The sequence below is a fragment of the Euprymna scolopes genome, chromosome 21, assembly GCF_053919585.1.
Source record: "Euprymna scolopes isolate OS-2025 chromosome 21, ASM5391958v1, whole genome shotgun sequence".
NCBI classification, from domain to species: Eukaryota; Metazoa; Mollusca; class Cephalopoda; order Sepiida; family Sepiolidae; genus Euprymna; species Euprymna scolopes.
This window is the reverse complement of record NC_136502.1, coordinates 126,226,628-126,241,762: the sequence shown is the minus strand read 5'-3', so window position 1 is coordinate 126,241,762 and position 15,135 is coordinate 126,226,628. Positions and strand designations below refer to the sequence as shown.

The following is a 15,135-nucleotide window of genomic DNA, read 5'->3' as shown; positions in this document are numbered from 1 at the left end:
ACTACCATTCATAGTTAAGCAGATATGAGAACTTGAAATGTGCCCAAGGCTTTGGAACACGCACTCTCTCTCCCCCATCTATCTCTCTCTCTCTCTCTCTCTCTCTCTCTCTCTCTCTCTCTATATATATATATATATATATATATATATATATATATATATATATATATATATATATATATACTTACGGGATAAATGCATAGATGAAAACTTAATGAATTTAACGAGGTTTATATAAGACTGTCCAATAATCAATAGAGCAAAATATATTTTTTAATTTATTCATAATAAAATTTTTATCGATACACTAGTTATGATAATGTTTCACTTAATTATTTAAAAATAGCGAAAATCCTCATTAGTATCAATATTCCTTAATTTTAAACATTCTTATTTGTAATTAATTGACAATTACAAAAAGGTATACAGAAAATACATTCTGAAGATTATGTGATATGGCCATATGACCTGATTGAGCTGTGCAGATTTATTTTCTGGCTTCAGAATTTTATTTTCAATGCTTTGCGTATTTACTTGTGTTTTTAGAGAATATAAAATACATATACTTATATTTTAATGTATAGAAGTAATAATTATAAAGAAATTCATAAAAATTAACTTAAAATTTAATCAACATAATAATAATAATAATAATAATAATAATAATAATAATAATAATAATAATAATAATAATAATAAACAACGTCAGCATCAAATATGCATATATAGAAAACACTGGTATGAAAGTATTCATATCAACTCCAAATCAAATACCTATTATCTACTCACGTAAACATGCAACAACATAAGAACATGCAACAACTCGATATACACAATAAAATATATTATTAATCCACACCTATAGTTGCCATTTTGCTAATAGTCATATGAATAAGGACTAATAAAAAATAAGAGAAACAGTAATAGTATTAACTACAAAATGTAAAATTAAGAAGTTTAAAATTATAAAGAATATGATAATTGTAAAAAATATTAAATATAAACATATAGAAATATGGAAATGTGAAAATAAGAAAATAAAAAAGTAATGTGAGTTTTGGTAATCTTAGTCATAAAAATGATATAATCGTATATAGAAGATAGTAGTAGTAGTAGTAGTAGTAGTAGTGATATTCGGAATACTTATAGTAATAATAACAGTTGTACTTGATTTGATTCATTTCAATGTTAGGATGGTTTGAAAACTTTTAGTGTAGATACGAAAAAATGTAGGTAAGCTTGAATAAAATAAAATAAATATAATAAAAGAAAAGAAAGTAATAAAAGAATATAAAATAATGAAATAAAATAATAAAAATAAATTATTTAAATAATACAAAATGAAAGTAATAAAAATATAGTAATAAAAATATAATAATAAAATAAGAGTATAACAAACAATAATAAAGTACGACTGAATATATATAAATTAGGCACCGCCAAAAATGGCCGGGAAATCAAGTTGTTGTTGTTTTTTAAAACGAAATTACATTTATTAAAATCCATTATTTCTGAGTAACTTTTTTTTTCCAGAAAGATAAAACCCTGAATTTTATCATATAGAAAACAGAATAATGTAAAACTTTTTCTACTATTTTTAATTAAATTTTAAATGTTAAATTTTCCCAAAAAGTTAACAATTGACATTTTTTGTCTTGCACAAAAAAAAAACGTACAAAAATATTTAAAAAAAAAAAAGGTTTTTGAAATAATTAATTAATTGATTTGTTGTCTAACTAAGATTTAGGATGATTTTCTATGAGAATATGCAAAAATATTATAATATAAGTACCTGAATTTCAATTAATTCCACTTATTCATATAGGCAACCAGTTACTTCGCGTCGATCTAGAGTCTAGATCGGCAGTGTTTACGTTTGTAGTTGGTAAAAAGCAAACTATGGAAGACCAAACAGGCCAATAAAAACTTATTTTTCAGTGACGAAAATTTCAATGTATTATTAACGCTGAGGCTGGCCAGTACAGATTGGTGACCATTTGTATGAGTTTGGTTTTTAATGTGTATGTGTGTGGGGGCCAGGCTCCCCAAAATGGGGGGGGGGGCAATTTAAAGCGGAATAAAAAAAATTATTTCAGCGCATTTGGTCCACCGTAGTCGAAAGGCGGCAAACATTTTCAACCGGGATCGAAAAAATGATGCTATTTTTAACACAAAGGGCACAATATTTATCGATTTTTTTTTATCGATTCTTCAAAGCATGCCCTGTTTAATAATGGTCATGCATTATTCGACTCGCTAAAAAAAATTGTTAATTTATTTATCAAAGATTTTAAAATGGCTTTTTTTCGTATAAATATTATTTTTTTTGTTTTGTTTTGCTTAACTTAAATTAATTATTTTACTTAAAATGTTCACCGAATTTCACACTTCAAAACTCAAAAGTGTAACGGACCAGTGTATAATACCCTAACTCGCCACAAGAATATAATGAAACGAATGGAATTGAAGGAAACAAAGACTCAATTGATGGATGAGATAAACGTCGTTTATTGGCTGTTGAAAGGAATGAACGTTTTAGTTATAACATGTCCGCGCGTATGTAACCAATGTTCGTTGCAGGACTGGTGTTGTAGCAAGAAAAGGAAATGTGTTTTCATCTCAAGTTCGGGTCACTATCGTTTGTTCGCGCGTGGGAAGAGAAGTAAATGTTGTAGTGAAAATTGAGAATGATAGTCCAGCGTGTAGACAAAAGAGTGGATATGAGAGTTGACATCAGTTAGCAGTCAGGTACGCGAAGGTGTTATCAGGGACCAGCAGTAGATAGAGAGAGAAAGAGTGAGAATGTATACATACAGTCTTTAGCTCGTGCCCCATACATAGTCACAGGGGTGTTGACGCGCGCGAGCGTGTGCCTCCCGAAGGGGAGGCGATTGGTTAGCCCAAACTCTCTAGTCGAGAGTTAGTCCTAAAAAGGGTTAGAAACAGCTTGTCTCCTTGTTTTATACTCGTTTCTGGAGTGTCTTTTGCGCATGTGTATTTTCTAAGAAAGCGGAAGTGACGTCGTCCATGTGTGCGTTCGTGTGTGCGTGTGTGAGTACATATGTGTGCATATATATACGTGAATGTGAGTGTATGTACGCGAACGTGAATATGTGTACATGTGTGGACGTGGGCGCATACGTTTGTGTGCGCGTATGTATACTGCTTGAAATATGAATGTGTGTTTTGTGCGAGGCTTGAAAAAGGCTCGTATAATACTCCCCTTCCTAGGAAAAAAAATACAGGCAATGTATATATATTTATGTATATATATATATATATATATATATATATATATATATATATATATATATATATATATATATATATATATATATTTTGTGAGTAATGTTTTCGGCAGTTGATCTTTTTGTCCTGTTTTTTGCTGTTGGTGTGGTTGTTTGAAAAAAAAACGTCAAAAAGAACGGAATGTCAAAAACGGAGTGTGTTCGTAAAAAAAAATATTTACTTATGCGTGGAAAATGCATTTACTCTTTTTTAGGCTGACATTTGTTTGTTTGGTTTTTTGTTGTTTGCTGACATGTGCAAAGAGTTGCTTGGACAGAGAAGTGAATCGTTCGTTTGGAAGGAAAATTTCTGTTTTGTCTTGACGGTGTCGTGTGTGTGTGCCCAGTTGACGGTATCTTTGCATGTGAGTCTGCGGTAATGTGTGTATCGTTTGGACTGGCGCTAGTCGCGCGTTCGTTCTTGTTGAACGATGAGTTTGGGTGCCGTTGTCTTCGCATGTGCGTCTGCGATAGTGTGTGTACATTGTCTGTACGGGCGTTTGTTGTGTATTCATGCGTGGTTGCCGGCTGTCAACGAAACTTCCAAGTTTGGAGTTTATCAGTGTGCGTGATGCATCTCAACTCGTATTGTTCATTCAACTTCTTCCTATGTGTTGATAGGGATGTCCTGTTCCTTTGTTGTAGCGTCTGCTGTGCGGGAGGGAATTGTATATAAGCCTATGCGATTTTGCTCCTCGCGTTTGTTGCAGGGTAATGTCAGGAAACCGTGAAAATGTTTGTCGAGCTCGAATTTTTCTTTAAATTCGGTATGAAAGTCGACAGCTCCGTGTTCGTTTTTTTCTTTTTTTCTTTTTTGAGACTGACGAGGGTTTCGTCATTGTAGTTGGTAGTAGTTATTCCTGTGGGTAGTGGTTCGCTTGGTTTTCTTTGTTGAAAAAGTTCGTTTTTTTTTCTTTATCAAATAAAACGCGCGTCTCGCTCAAAACGATTAATTTCAAAACGGTAGGGTCGCCATGCTTGCCCGCTCTCGCGCCAGTCGGGCGCCAGCTTGTTGTGGACTTGTGGCATAGGAGGAAATGCGTGCTCCTCTCGCGTTCCGAGGGAAAATGAATTGTCTCGAGGAAGAAACGAACGACGTGTTAAATTGAATTAAACGAACAGGAATTTCTTTCGTGAAAGAAACAAGTGAAAGAAAAGGGTACCACACGTGGTTAGTTTTGCGTGGATATGAGAGTTGACATCAGTTAGCAGTCAGGTACGCGAAGGTGTCATCAGGGACCAGCAGTAGATAGAGAGAGAAAGAGTGAGAATGTATACATACAGTCTTTAGCTCGTGCCCCATACATAGTCACAGGGGTGTTGACGCGCGCGTGCGTGCGCCTACTGAAGGGGGGGCAGTTGGTTAGCCCAACCTCTCTAGTCGAGAGTTAGTCCTAAAAAGGGTTAGAAACAGCTTGTCTCCTTGTTTTATACTCGTTTCCGGAGTGTCTTTTGCGCATGTGTATTTCCTTAGAAAGCGGAAGTGACGGCGTCCATGTGTGCGTTCGTGTGCGCGTGTGTGAGTACATATGTGTGCGTATATACACGTGAATGTGAGTGTATGTACGCGAACGTGAATATGTGTACATGTGTGGACGTGGGCGCGTATGTTTGTGTGTTTTGTGCGAGGCTTGAAAAAGGCTCGTATAAAAGCGGGATAATTAAACACAATCGAATTTCTGATATTCAGACGTCAAAATAAGGTATGCAAACAATTTTTTTAAATCTATAATTCTGTCCCTTACAACAACACAATATGTTGTGTTCAGTTTCAGATGATTATTTTAAGCATATTTGTACCCCCTCAAAACAAGGGGGGTTTGTAATAAAAAAATATATATATATAAATATCGTTTATGAAAAATAAGTACACTGTTGTAAAGTTCATTCTTCTCTTAATAATCGCTGAAACATTTGTATTGATCGGATAATTACCTGATTTTTGGTAGATTTTTAAAAAGACGGTCCGTCAAAAAGTACTTACCTGCCCCCCCCCCAGTTTTGACGGTGCCTAATATGAATAGTAAATATTGAGAGGATAAAATAATATACGATAAAATAACACTAAAATAATTAAGTATTAAAGTAATAAAAAAGTAACGGAATTATAAAATAATTTAATAATATCATATATAATAATATATAGTTAAATATTAAATACCAAGATAACAAATGAAATTAATCAATTAAATAGTAGTTACATAACAATATATATAAAACGAGATATAATCTTTCTTAGAACTGCACGCCTGTGGAACTCTGTTCCGTCTGCCTGCTTCCCTCCGGACTACAACTTGGATGTCTTCAAGTCTAATGTTAACAAATTCCTAATGAACCGCCCCCTTAAGTAAACACTCCATCAAATCTCCACACTAACGTAATATACTTGCAATAACCCTTATCCCTGAGTGGCTTCCGGGCCTTGATAAGTGGTGATCACTGTGTAAAAAAAAAAATATATATATATAAATGTAGTGAAAGTATTATAAAAGCGTAGAAAATTAATGGGGTAATAATAATAATAGTAATAAATAAATTATAACCGTATTAAGATAAAGTAAAGTAAACATATAACGGTAACATAAAGTAAACTAGTTAATGTAAATATGGTTAATATTGAATTCAAGAGGAAATGTGAAGGTGGCTAAAAAGGTGTGATTTGAAATGATCTTAATTTGTTGATAATTCATGATTTTTGGAAAAGTGCGGGAAGGTAGAGCGGTAGCTTTAGATATATCTAAGGCTTTTGACAGGGTATGGCATAAAGGTCTTCTCGGGAAAATCAGATCATATGGCATCACTGGAAGAATACATGGGACATAATTAAATCCTTTTTAAATAAGAGAAAAATCCAGGTTGTCCTCGACAGTCGTACATCTAAACAATATGATATAAATGCAGGAGTGTCTCAGGGGTCTATCCTGGGACCTCTGCTATTCCTAATATTCATAAATGACCTCCCTGACAAAATTGCCTATGAGATGGGTATATATGCTGACGGCACCACACTATAACAGACACGACAGGAAAACAAATGAACACATATCTAAAGAAATGGCAGAAGCACTGGAGGATGACCCCCTATCTGTAGTGGAATAGGGACATAAATAGATGGTCACATTCAATGCTGCCAAGACTAAACTCGTTTCTTTCAACAATTACAAGAAACCTTCTCTACCACCAATAGCAATAGCCAATGACTCTTTATCTGAAAGTACATCCTTTAAACTTCTCGGCCTAATGCTCGCAGGAAACATGAGTTGGAACAATTACATCGAGAGTATCGCCAGGACCGCTGCGAAGAAGGTAGGTTCTCTCTACCATGATAGAAAGATGCTAACGCCCAAAAGTATCCTATACCTCTATAAGGCCACCATTCGCCCATGTATGGAGTATTGTTGTCATATTTGGGCTGGTGCATCTACCACTAGTCTCTTGCTCCTAGATAAGGTTTACAAGAGAGTCGCCAATCTGATAGGTCCTGAACTGTCATCTAAACTTCAGCCCCTGTCCCATCGACAAAATGTTGCATCCCTCTGCCTTTTCTACAAGTACTTTAATGGTGAATGCTCTGACGAACTGCAAGCACTTGTGCCCCCTCGACGTAAATACCCCCGACAAACCCGACAAGCAGCTACATCCCACCCCTTCACCGTATAGATCCCTAGATGTAAGAGAGCCTTCTACTCCAGTAGTTTCTTCCCCAGGACAACTACACTTTGGAATTCCCTGCCGGGTCCTTGCTTCCCCAACTGTCCTGACATGCAGAAGTTCAAATGCAATGTGAACCGACAGCTTACAATCTAACTCCCTACACAGTACCTCTGATGTCCATGTCCATGATAGTAGCCCCCTACAATAAAGTGGCAATATGCCTTGTTTGGGGTGAAAATGTAATTAAAAAAAAGATTATTGATGTCATTTAATATTACTATATGAAATTTTTCGTTGACTGATAAATAAGAAGGTGTGTATAAAGATTGACAGCTGCTATTTTTTTTCTAATATCCCATTTGACGATTGGTGTTTTAACTAGTTATTTATATGCAATATAAAGAAAGTAAGAGTTTATTAGTCTAATTTAAATTGTTGAAAGATCATTTGTGGCGGAAATATCTCTCTTTGAAGGTATAACCAGCAGTACAAAAATAATATTTATTAATACTATGATTTTCTAAATTGATATTGTGACTTGGTAAACTATAGATTTTTATAAATACTTCTGTTGTATAAAGCATTTAGATTTAGTCATACAGCTACATGTCTTCGTGCTGTTTGGTTTACTGTAGTTGAGGTAATTATATTATCATTTAAAATTTTATTATTATGTTTCCTCAATTATTTTTTCTAAGCTATCAATACAACCATAACTTAATTTAAGGCTCCGTTTATTTAAAAATGAATGAAGGATGTTATTAGGAGGGAAGTTTAAATTAATTAGATTTAGATTTCCAATGTTGATTTAACCATAAAATAAAATTGGGGTTTAAACCAGATATTTTTATATTTCTTACTATTTTGGATACGTTACTTAATGATGTTAGTTCAATATAATTTATTTGAATGATTTTATAACCACTATCTATTATAGCTTTATTGTAAAGAGTTTTATGAGTATTGCAAATTTCTTTGTTTAAGAAGTTCTGGATGATTCATTTTCCAATAAATTTAGGAATATTTTTAATTATAGTTTTTTGGGGTAATTGGAGTGGGCCTACAAAGATTGGCTTATTGTTTTGCTTATTGTAAACTTCATATGTTTTTTTTTACCCAAGTTAATAGTTACACCTAGAAAATAAATTATTTTTACGCTTGAGGTGATTTCTACTTTAAGGTTTCTCTTTTTCATTTCCTTTAATATGGTTTTTAAAAAATCACATTTAAGACTATTCCAGTTTTAATAACTTAAAGGTCGCCAGTTGTTTCAACGTCTATGTCCTTAGTGACATTATATAGAATGTAGAGTTCAACCAAGTCGATCACTTCTGCTGAAATTAAAGAGCCAATCGATATATCGAAGGGTCCAGGTATTTTCATGTTCGTATATGTGAAAGACTATTATCGCATGAGAAGTGCCTTAGTTATTTATAACTATCGACTTAAACATGATCATGAACTTTTGTGCTCAAGAATTAATTTTTCTATATAGTGTATGCTATTCTCAATACACATTTACCAGTGATGAATGGTAGCTGTGCATGTGAATCGAGCACGCACTTTATCATACAACGGTCGTTCCAAAAGTAAAATCTTCTATTTTAAACTCTAAAAGTTAAGGAGGTACAAAGACAAGGGTGGTACCATCGAAACGAGCGGCTTTTGGGGCCCAGAATTTATTTTTTCACATAGCACCAGAATTTATTTTTTCACATAGCACCAGAATTTATTTTTCACATAGCACAAGAATGTATTTTTTCACATACCACCATAATTTATTTGTTCACAAAACACCATAATTTATTTTTTCACAAGGCACCAGAATTTATTTTTTTACAAAGCACCATAATTTATTTTTTTACAAAGCACCAGAATTTATTTTTTTACAAAGCACCAGAATTTGTTTTTTCACAAAGCACCAGAATTTATTTTTTTACAAAGCACCATAATTTATTTTTTCACAAAGCACCAGAATTTATTTTTTCACAAAACACCATAATTAATTTTTTCACAAAGCACCAGAATGTATTTTTTCACAAAACGCCCTAATTTATTTTTTCACATAGCACCAGAATTTATTTTTTCACAAAGCACCAGAATTTATTTTTTCACAAAGACTAGAATTTATTTTTTTAGAAAGCACCAGAATTTATTTTTTCACAAAGCACCAGAATTTATTTTTTTAGAAAGCACCAAAATTTATTTTTTTACAAAGCACCAGAATTTATTTTTTCACAAAGCACCATAATTTATATTTTTACAAAGCACCAGAATTTATTTTTTCACAAAGCACCATAATTTATTTTTTCACAAAGCACCAGAATTTATTTTTTCACAAAGCACCATAATTTATTTTTTCACAAAGCACCAGGATTTATTTTTTCACAAAGCACCATAATTTATTTTTTTAGAAAGCACCAGAATTTATTTTTTCACAAAGCACCAGAATTTATTTTTTTACAAAGCACAATAATTTATTTTTTCACAAAGCACCATAATTTATTTTTTTACAAAGCACCAAAATTTATTTTTTTACAAAGCACCAGAACTTATTTTTTTACAAAGCACCATAATGTATTTTTTCACATAGCACCAGAATTTATATTTTCACAAAGCACCAGAATTTATTTTTTCACAAAGCACCATATTTTATTTTTTTACAAAGCACCATAATTTATTTTTTTACAAAGCACCATAATTTATTTTTTCACAAAGCACCATAATTTATATTTTTACAAAGCACCATAATTTATTTTTTTACAAAGCACCATAATTTATTTTTTCACAAAGCACCAGAATTTATTTTTTTTACAAAGCACCAGAATTTATTTTTTTACAATGCACCAGAATTTATTTTTTTACAAAGCACCATAATTTATTTTTTCACAAAGCACCATCATTTATTTTTTTACAAAGCACCATAATTTATTTTTTTACAAAGCACCAGAACTTATTTTTTTACAAAGCACCATAATGTATTTTTTCACATAGCACCAGAATTTATATTTTCACAAAGCACCAGAATTTATTTTTTCACAAAGCACCATATTTTATTTTTTTACAAAGCACCATAATTTATTTTTTTACAAAGCACCATAATTTATTTTTTCACAAAGCACCATAATTTATATTTTTACAAAGCACCATAATTTATTTTTTTACAAAGCACCATAATTTATTTTTTCACAAAGCACCAGAATTTATTGTTTTTACAAAGCACCAGAATTTATTTTTTTACAAAGCACCAGAATTTATTTTTTTACAAAGCACCATAATTTATTTTTTCACAAAGCACCATAATTTATTTTTTCACAAAGCACCATAATTTATTTTTTCACAAAGCACCATAATTTATTTTTGTTACAAAGCACCAGAATTTATTTTTTCACAAAGCACCATAATTTATTTTTTCACAAAGCACCATAATTTATTTTTTCACAAAGCACCATAATGTATTTTTTCACAAAGCACCATAATTTATTTTTTCATAAAGCACCATAATTTATTTTTTCACAAAGCACCATATTTTATTTTTTCACACAGCACAAGAAATTATTTGTTCACATATCACCAGTCTCAATGTGCTTTTCTCGGTTATTCAATGACGCATGGCTTCTTCTAATACTGTTCATGACAGGAGTTGTTATTGTAGAGTTTCACACTGCCCCGCAACAGCAAAATGAAATTGTCAGGTCCTGAATGTATGTTTAGTCATTATAGCAATGCAATTCATGGTTTCTTCTCATTGATTCAGACGTAATAAAAAATAGGAGATATTATTTTTAGAACGCCTCTCATATATTTGGATCCTAATTTCGAATTCTAGGACTGGGGATTCGGTTACATAATTCTATATCACACACACACACACACACACACACACACACACACACACATATATATATACATTGATATATAATACTGAAACTATTACTGCTATTAAAAAAATAATATAATCTTAACAACATTTATGATATTACTACTTAAAATAATAATAATACTAATGATAAGAATGATGATTGTCATTAAAATACTGCTAATATTACTTGTAATAATGATAGTAGTAATTTAATAAATACAAGAAGAGCCATAAAATAAAAGGTACACAGAACCTTCGTAGGTTATAACTATGTATGTCAACTGTAGAAGAACACAAATATGTAAATATATAAATTAGCAGATAATTGTTGTTTAACGATTATAAGAATATTGGGTATTGTTTACAAATTTAGGTCCATTGAAATATTTTAAGATTAGAAAGCTGACAGCTCTATACAATAATATAGTGTCTATATCAAGAGCTTTAGTGAGATTATATAAACTGGAAAAATGCCAAATAGGTTGGTTACTCTACAAGCTTAATCTACTAGTTACTTACTGACACATCAACTCAACAAGTTTGATTACTTCATCAGTTTTGTTTTAACTTTTTGGTTAGTTCTGCATTTTATAACAATGTTAATTTCATCCTCAGGAGTGTGTAGAGGACTAGGATATATATATCCCAATCCCGTTACAAAAGAATAATGAAACGAATGGAATTGAAGGAAACAAAGACTCAATTGATGGATAAGATAAACGTGTCGTTTATTTACTGTTGAAAGAATGAATGTTTTAGATATAACACGTGTTCATGTCCGCGCGGGTGTACCCATCGTTCGTTGCGGGACTGGTGTTGTAGAAAGAAAAGGAAATGTGTGTTCATCTCAAGTTCGGGTCACTATCGTTTGTTCGCGTGTGGGAAGAGAAGTGAGTAATGTAATAGAACGAGAAATGACAGTCCATCGTGTAGACAAAGAAAAGGATAGAGGGTTGACGTCAGTTAGCAGTCAGCTGCGCGAAGGTGTTCTCAGGGACCAGTAGTAGATAGAGAGAGAAAGAGTGAGAATGTCCATCCAGTTCATGGAGAGAGAAAGCATATAAAGTCTACGTACGGTCTGTTAGCTTTTTGTCCCACATAGTAGCAAGTGGTGTGAGGTACGCGCGTGCGCGTGCATGCCGAAAAGGCATGCTGGCAGTCCGTAGACCGAACAGCTCGAAAGCTGGGCCGAAAAAAGGGTTGGAAACAATTTGTCTCTTCCTTTTATAGGTGTTTCCGCTGGTCTTTTGCGCATGTGTGGATTTCCTTTGAAAGGGAAAGTGACGTTGTCCATGCATGCGTGTATGTGAGTACATGTGTGTGTGTATACATGTGTGTGTGTATACACGTGAATGTGAGCGTATGTACGCGAACGTGAATATATGTACGTGTGTGGACGTGGGCGCGTATGTTTGTGTGCGCGTATGTATATGACAAGTAATATAGCTTGAAATGTGAACGCGTGTTTTTGTGTGAGACTTGAAAAGGCTCGCGCAAGTGTCAGGGGGAAAACAGCGAAATTCATATATATAGATAATAGTAAACAATATCAAATTGAACGATATGTTGTTTAATTTTGGAGAACCAGTTAATAGTTTCCGTTGTATTCATTCATTCGTAAAATGCATGATTGCTTTTCGTCTTTTAATTAAATCTTTCTTGTAGTTTTAAAGTAATTATACTAATGCACTTTCTACTGGTGTTAATGATTCTATCGAAGACGTTAGTTTGGAAGTCAGTTTTATGATTATTTTGTAAAATATGTGCTTTCTTGTATCTAAATTTCCTTTTTTATCACTACTCCTTAGTTTGTCTGCTGTAGTTTTACTGTCTGAATTTATTAGTATGACGAAGTCAGTCTTTGATTTTATGTATTTTTATTTGATATTCTAATCAAACGGGTTGTAATATTCTTGTTTAGTTACTTCACAGAAAGTCTAGGTTTTATCAGCTTTTGCTAATTTAAATAGTATTCTCATTGTTCTCTAAAACTCAAGTGTGAAATAGCATTTTCCTTGTTCTTTGAGATTTTAATTCTATTGATAAATAAATATTTCGTTGATCCATCCTGCTTCAATTTAAAATATTATTTTCGTTGGTCTGCATACGATTGAAATAATTCTTATTTTTTTTCTCTAGAGTAGATTGTAAAGGGGATATATGCCAAGTCACTTGTTACGGCAAAAATGGTGAGGTAGAACCATGTAAATTCGGTAAGTAGATTTGATATTATCTGTCTTTAATTCTTTTTTCTCAATACACATTATGCATAACGATGCCGACCCCAACTTCTTTTTTGCTTTTCTTCTTCATCATCTTCTTCGCTTTCTTCTACATCATCATCGTCATTGTAATCTTTTTTTTTTTACAAGGTGGTCACCACTTATCAAGGCCCGGAAGCCACTAAGGGTTATTGCGTGTACAGTACGTTAGTGTTGAGATTTGATAAAGTGTCTACTTAAGGGGCGGTTCATCAGGAATTTGTTTATGTTGGACTTGAAGACATCCAGGTTGTAGTCAGGTGGGAAACAGGCAGACAGAACAGAGTTCCACAGGCGTGCACTTCTAAGAAAGAAGCTTTGTTCATGGAATCTACGTTTTGGTTTTGACACAAATAAAGAGTGGGGGAAATTTTTGACAGTGGTTTCAGCTAGACGGGTGTTTTTCGTGAAAGATCGGCGAGGGAGGACCAGGGATTGGTGCTCAGACGAGCACCTGCCATGGAAATAACGATAAAACAAAGACAGGCTCGCAACGTCTCTCCTGTGGGAGAGAGGTTGCAGGGAAAAGAAAAGGGCATCCCCTACTAAGCCATGAAGCCTATTTTTACTCTGTCAAGGCAGGATAGAGTGTTTTTAGCAGCTCCTGCCCAGATGTGGCAACAGTACTCCATCCTTGGATGTACTTGGCTTTTATATAAGTAGAGAATTGCGTCAGCAGTGAGATATCATCTGGAGCGGTAGAAGGATCTCACCATTTTTCCAGCGATCTTGGCAATAGACTTTATGTACGTGGTCCATTTCAGGTCAGGAGTAAAGGTCAAACCCAGAAGCTTATCAAAGCATGGAGCTTCCCCTAGCCGTCCATTTCAATTGATGCTAGATGAGTATCAGAGTGTAAAGATAGGAGCTTGGTTTTTAGATGCATTAAAAGTAACCAGCCACCTCTTCCCCCACTGTACCACGCGCTCAAGATCAGAGGAGAGAGAATTAGAGAGAACTTTGGCATTTATGGCCTTAGATGTGTTGCCATAGATGGTCGTGTCATCAGCATAGATGTCCACAAATTATTTAAGTATGTGTTTTGGGAGATGATTGATGCAGATCAAGAAGAGACGGACTCCAGCATTAACACTTCTTCTTCTTCTTCTTCTTCTTCTTCTTCTTCTTCTTCTATCCGTACCGATTCTTTCAGTGGCAATGACCAAGTCAACGCGAAATATATTTTACAACTTACACATAATAATAAAAAACAAGCACATGTACAAACATCGGATATATTAGAACATTTTTTGTGATTTCAATGCTCATCAATGCTAACTAGGATTCTCATTTTAATCGCACAGATCTTGCTGCTCTGTCTTAACTTTTCTTTGTCTCATCACATGTTCCAACTGGTTCCTAACTCATGTTCTATGCCTGCCATTGAATTCTTCTGATCAAGCTGTTGTTTGTACTGAGGTTCATTTTCAGTGAAGTCGTCTCTTGATGGTCCTTTCCATAGGAAGCCATTTTACTACAGGGAAACTGAGCGGTTTTCTATCTCAGATAAGTCTCCTAATTATTCTGATTAGGAAGTTACTAACTTGTTTCTTATAGGAATTGACACATGCATTCCTCATTATAAGTTTATTACCGAGCCTCATTCTCCTCTGTTTGTGCTTATTACATTTTTCATCATAACAATTATTTTGATGAGTTTTTCTGAGGTTTCCAGATATCCTACTAAAGATCTGCCAAGATGGGCCTTGGGAGATCTTTAGTAGGATGTCTGGAAACCTCTTCTGAGGCCATATCTAGCTACTCACAAATGATTCGTAACTCCATCTTATCTCATATAACCGGTTCTTGTAATTTTTTAAGAATCTTCTCCCACTATTCTAGGTAGATATCAAACGGCTCCGAGAAATTACACCCCTTAACCAGGATTACCAACTTTCCCCTCAATAAGGAACAAACAGATGCCTTTAGATACTAAAAAAAAAGGAAATTGCTGAATCGTCCCTTGCAGCCATAAACTCATCTCTTCCATTGTAGATCGAAACGGATGCTTTGGAACACACGATTGCTGGCTTATTTGATTCAAAACTCTAAGCCTGTGGTCTTCTATTCA

At 33.6% G+C, this 15,135-nt stretch overlaps 1 protein-coding gene across 1 annotated transcript in view; it reads left to right on the top strand.

Moving 5' to 3' along the window:
• Positions 1-15,135, top strand: part of LOC145242737 (uncharacterized) — a 46,099-nt gene that overhangs the window by 22,242 nt on the left and 8,722 nt on the right. The window contains exon 4 of the mRNA XM_080105880.1: positions 12,943-13,016. Coding sequence (XP_079962006.1) covers positions 12,943-13,016 — 74 coding nt within the window. The remainder of the gene's footprint in view (positions 1-12,942; positions 13,017-15,135) is intronic.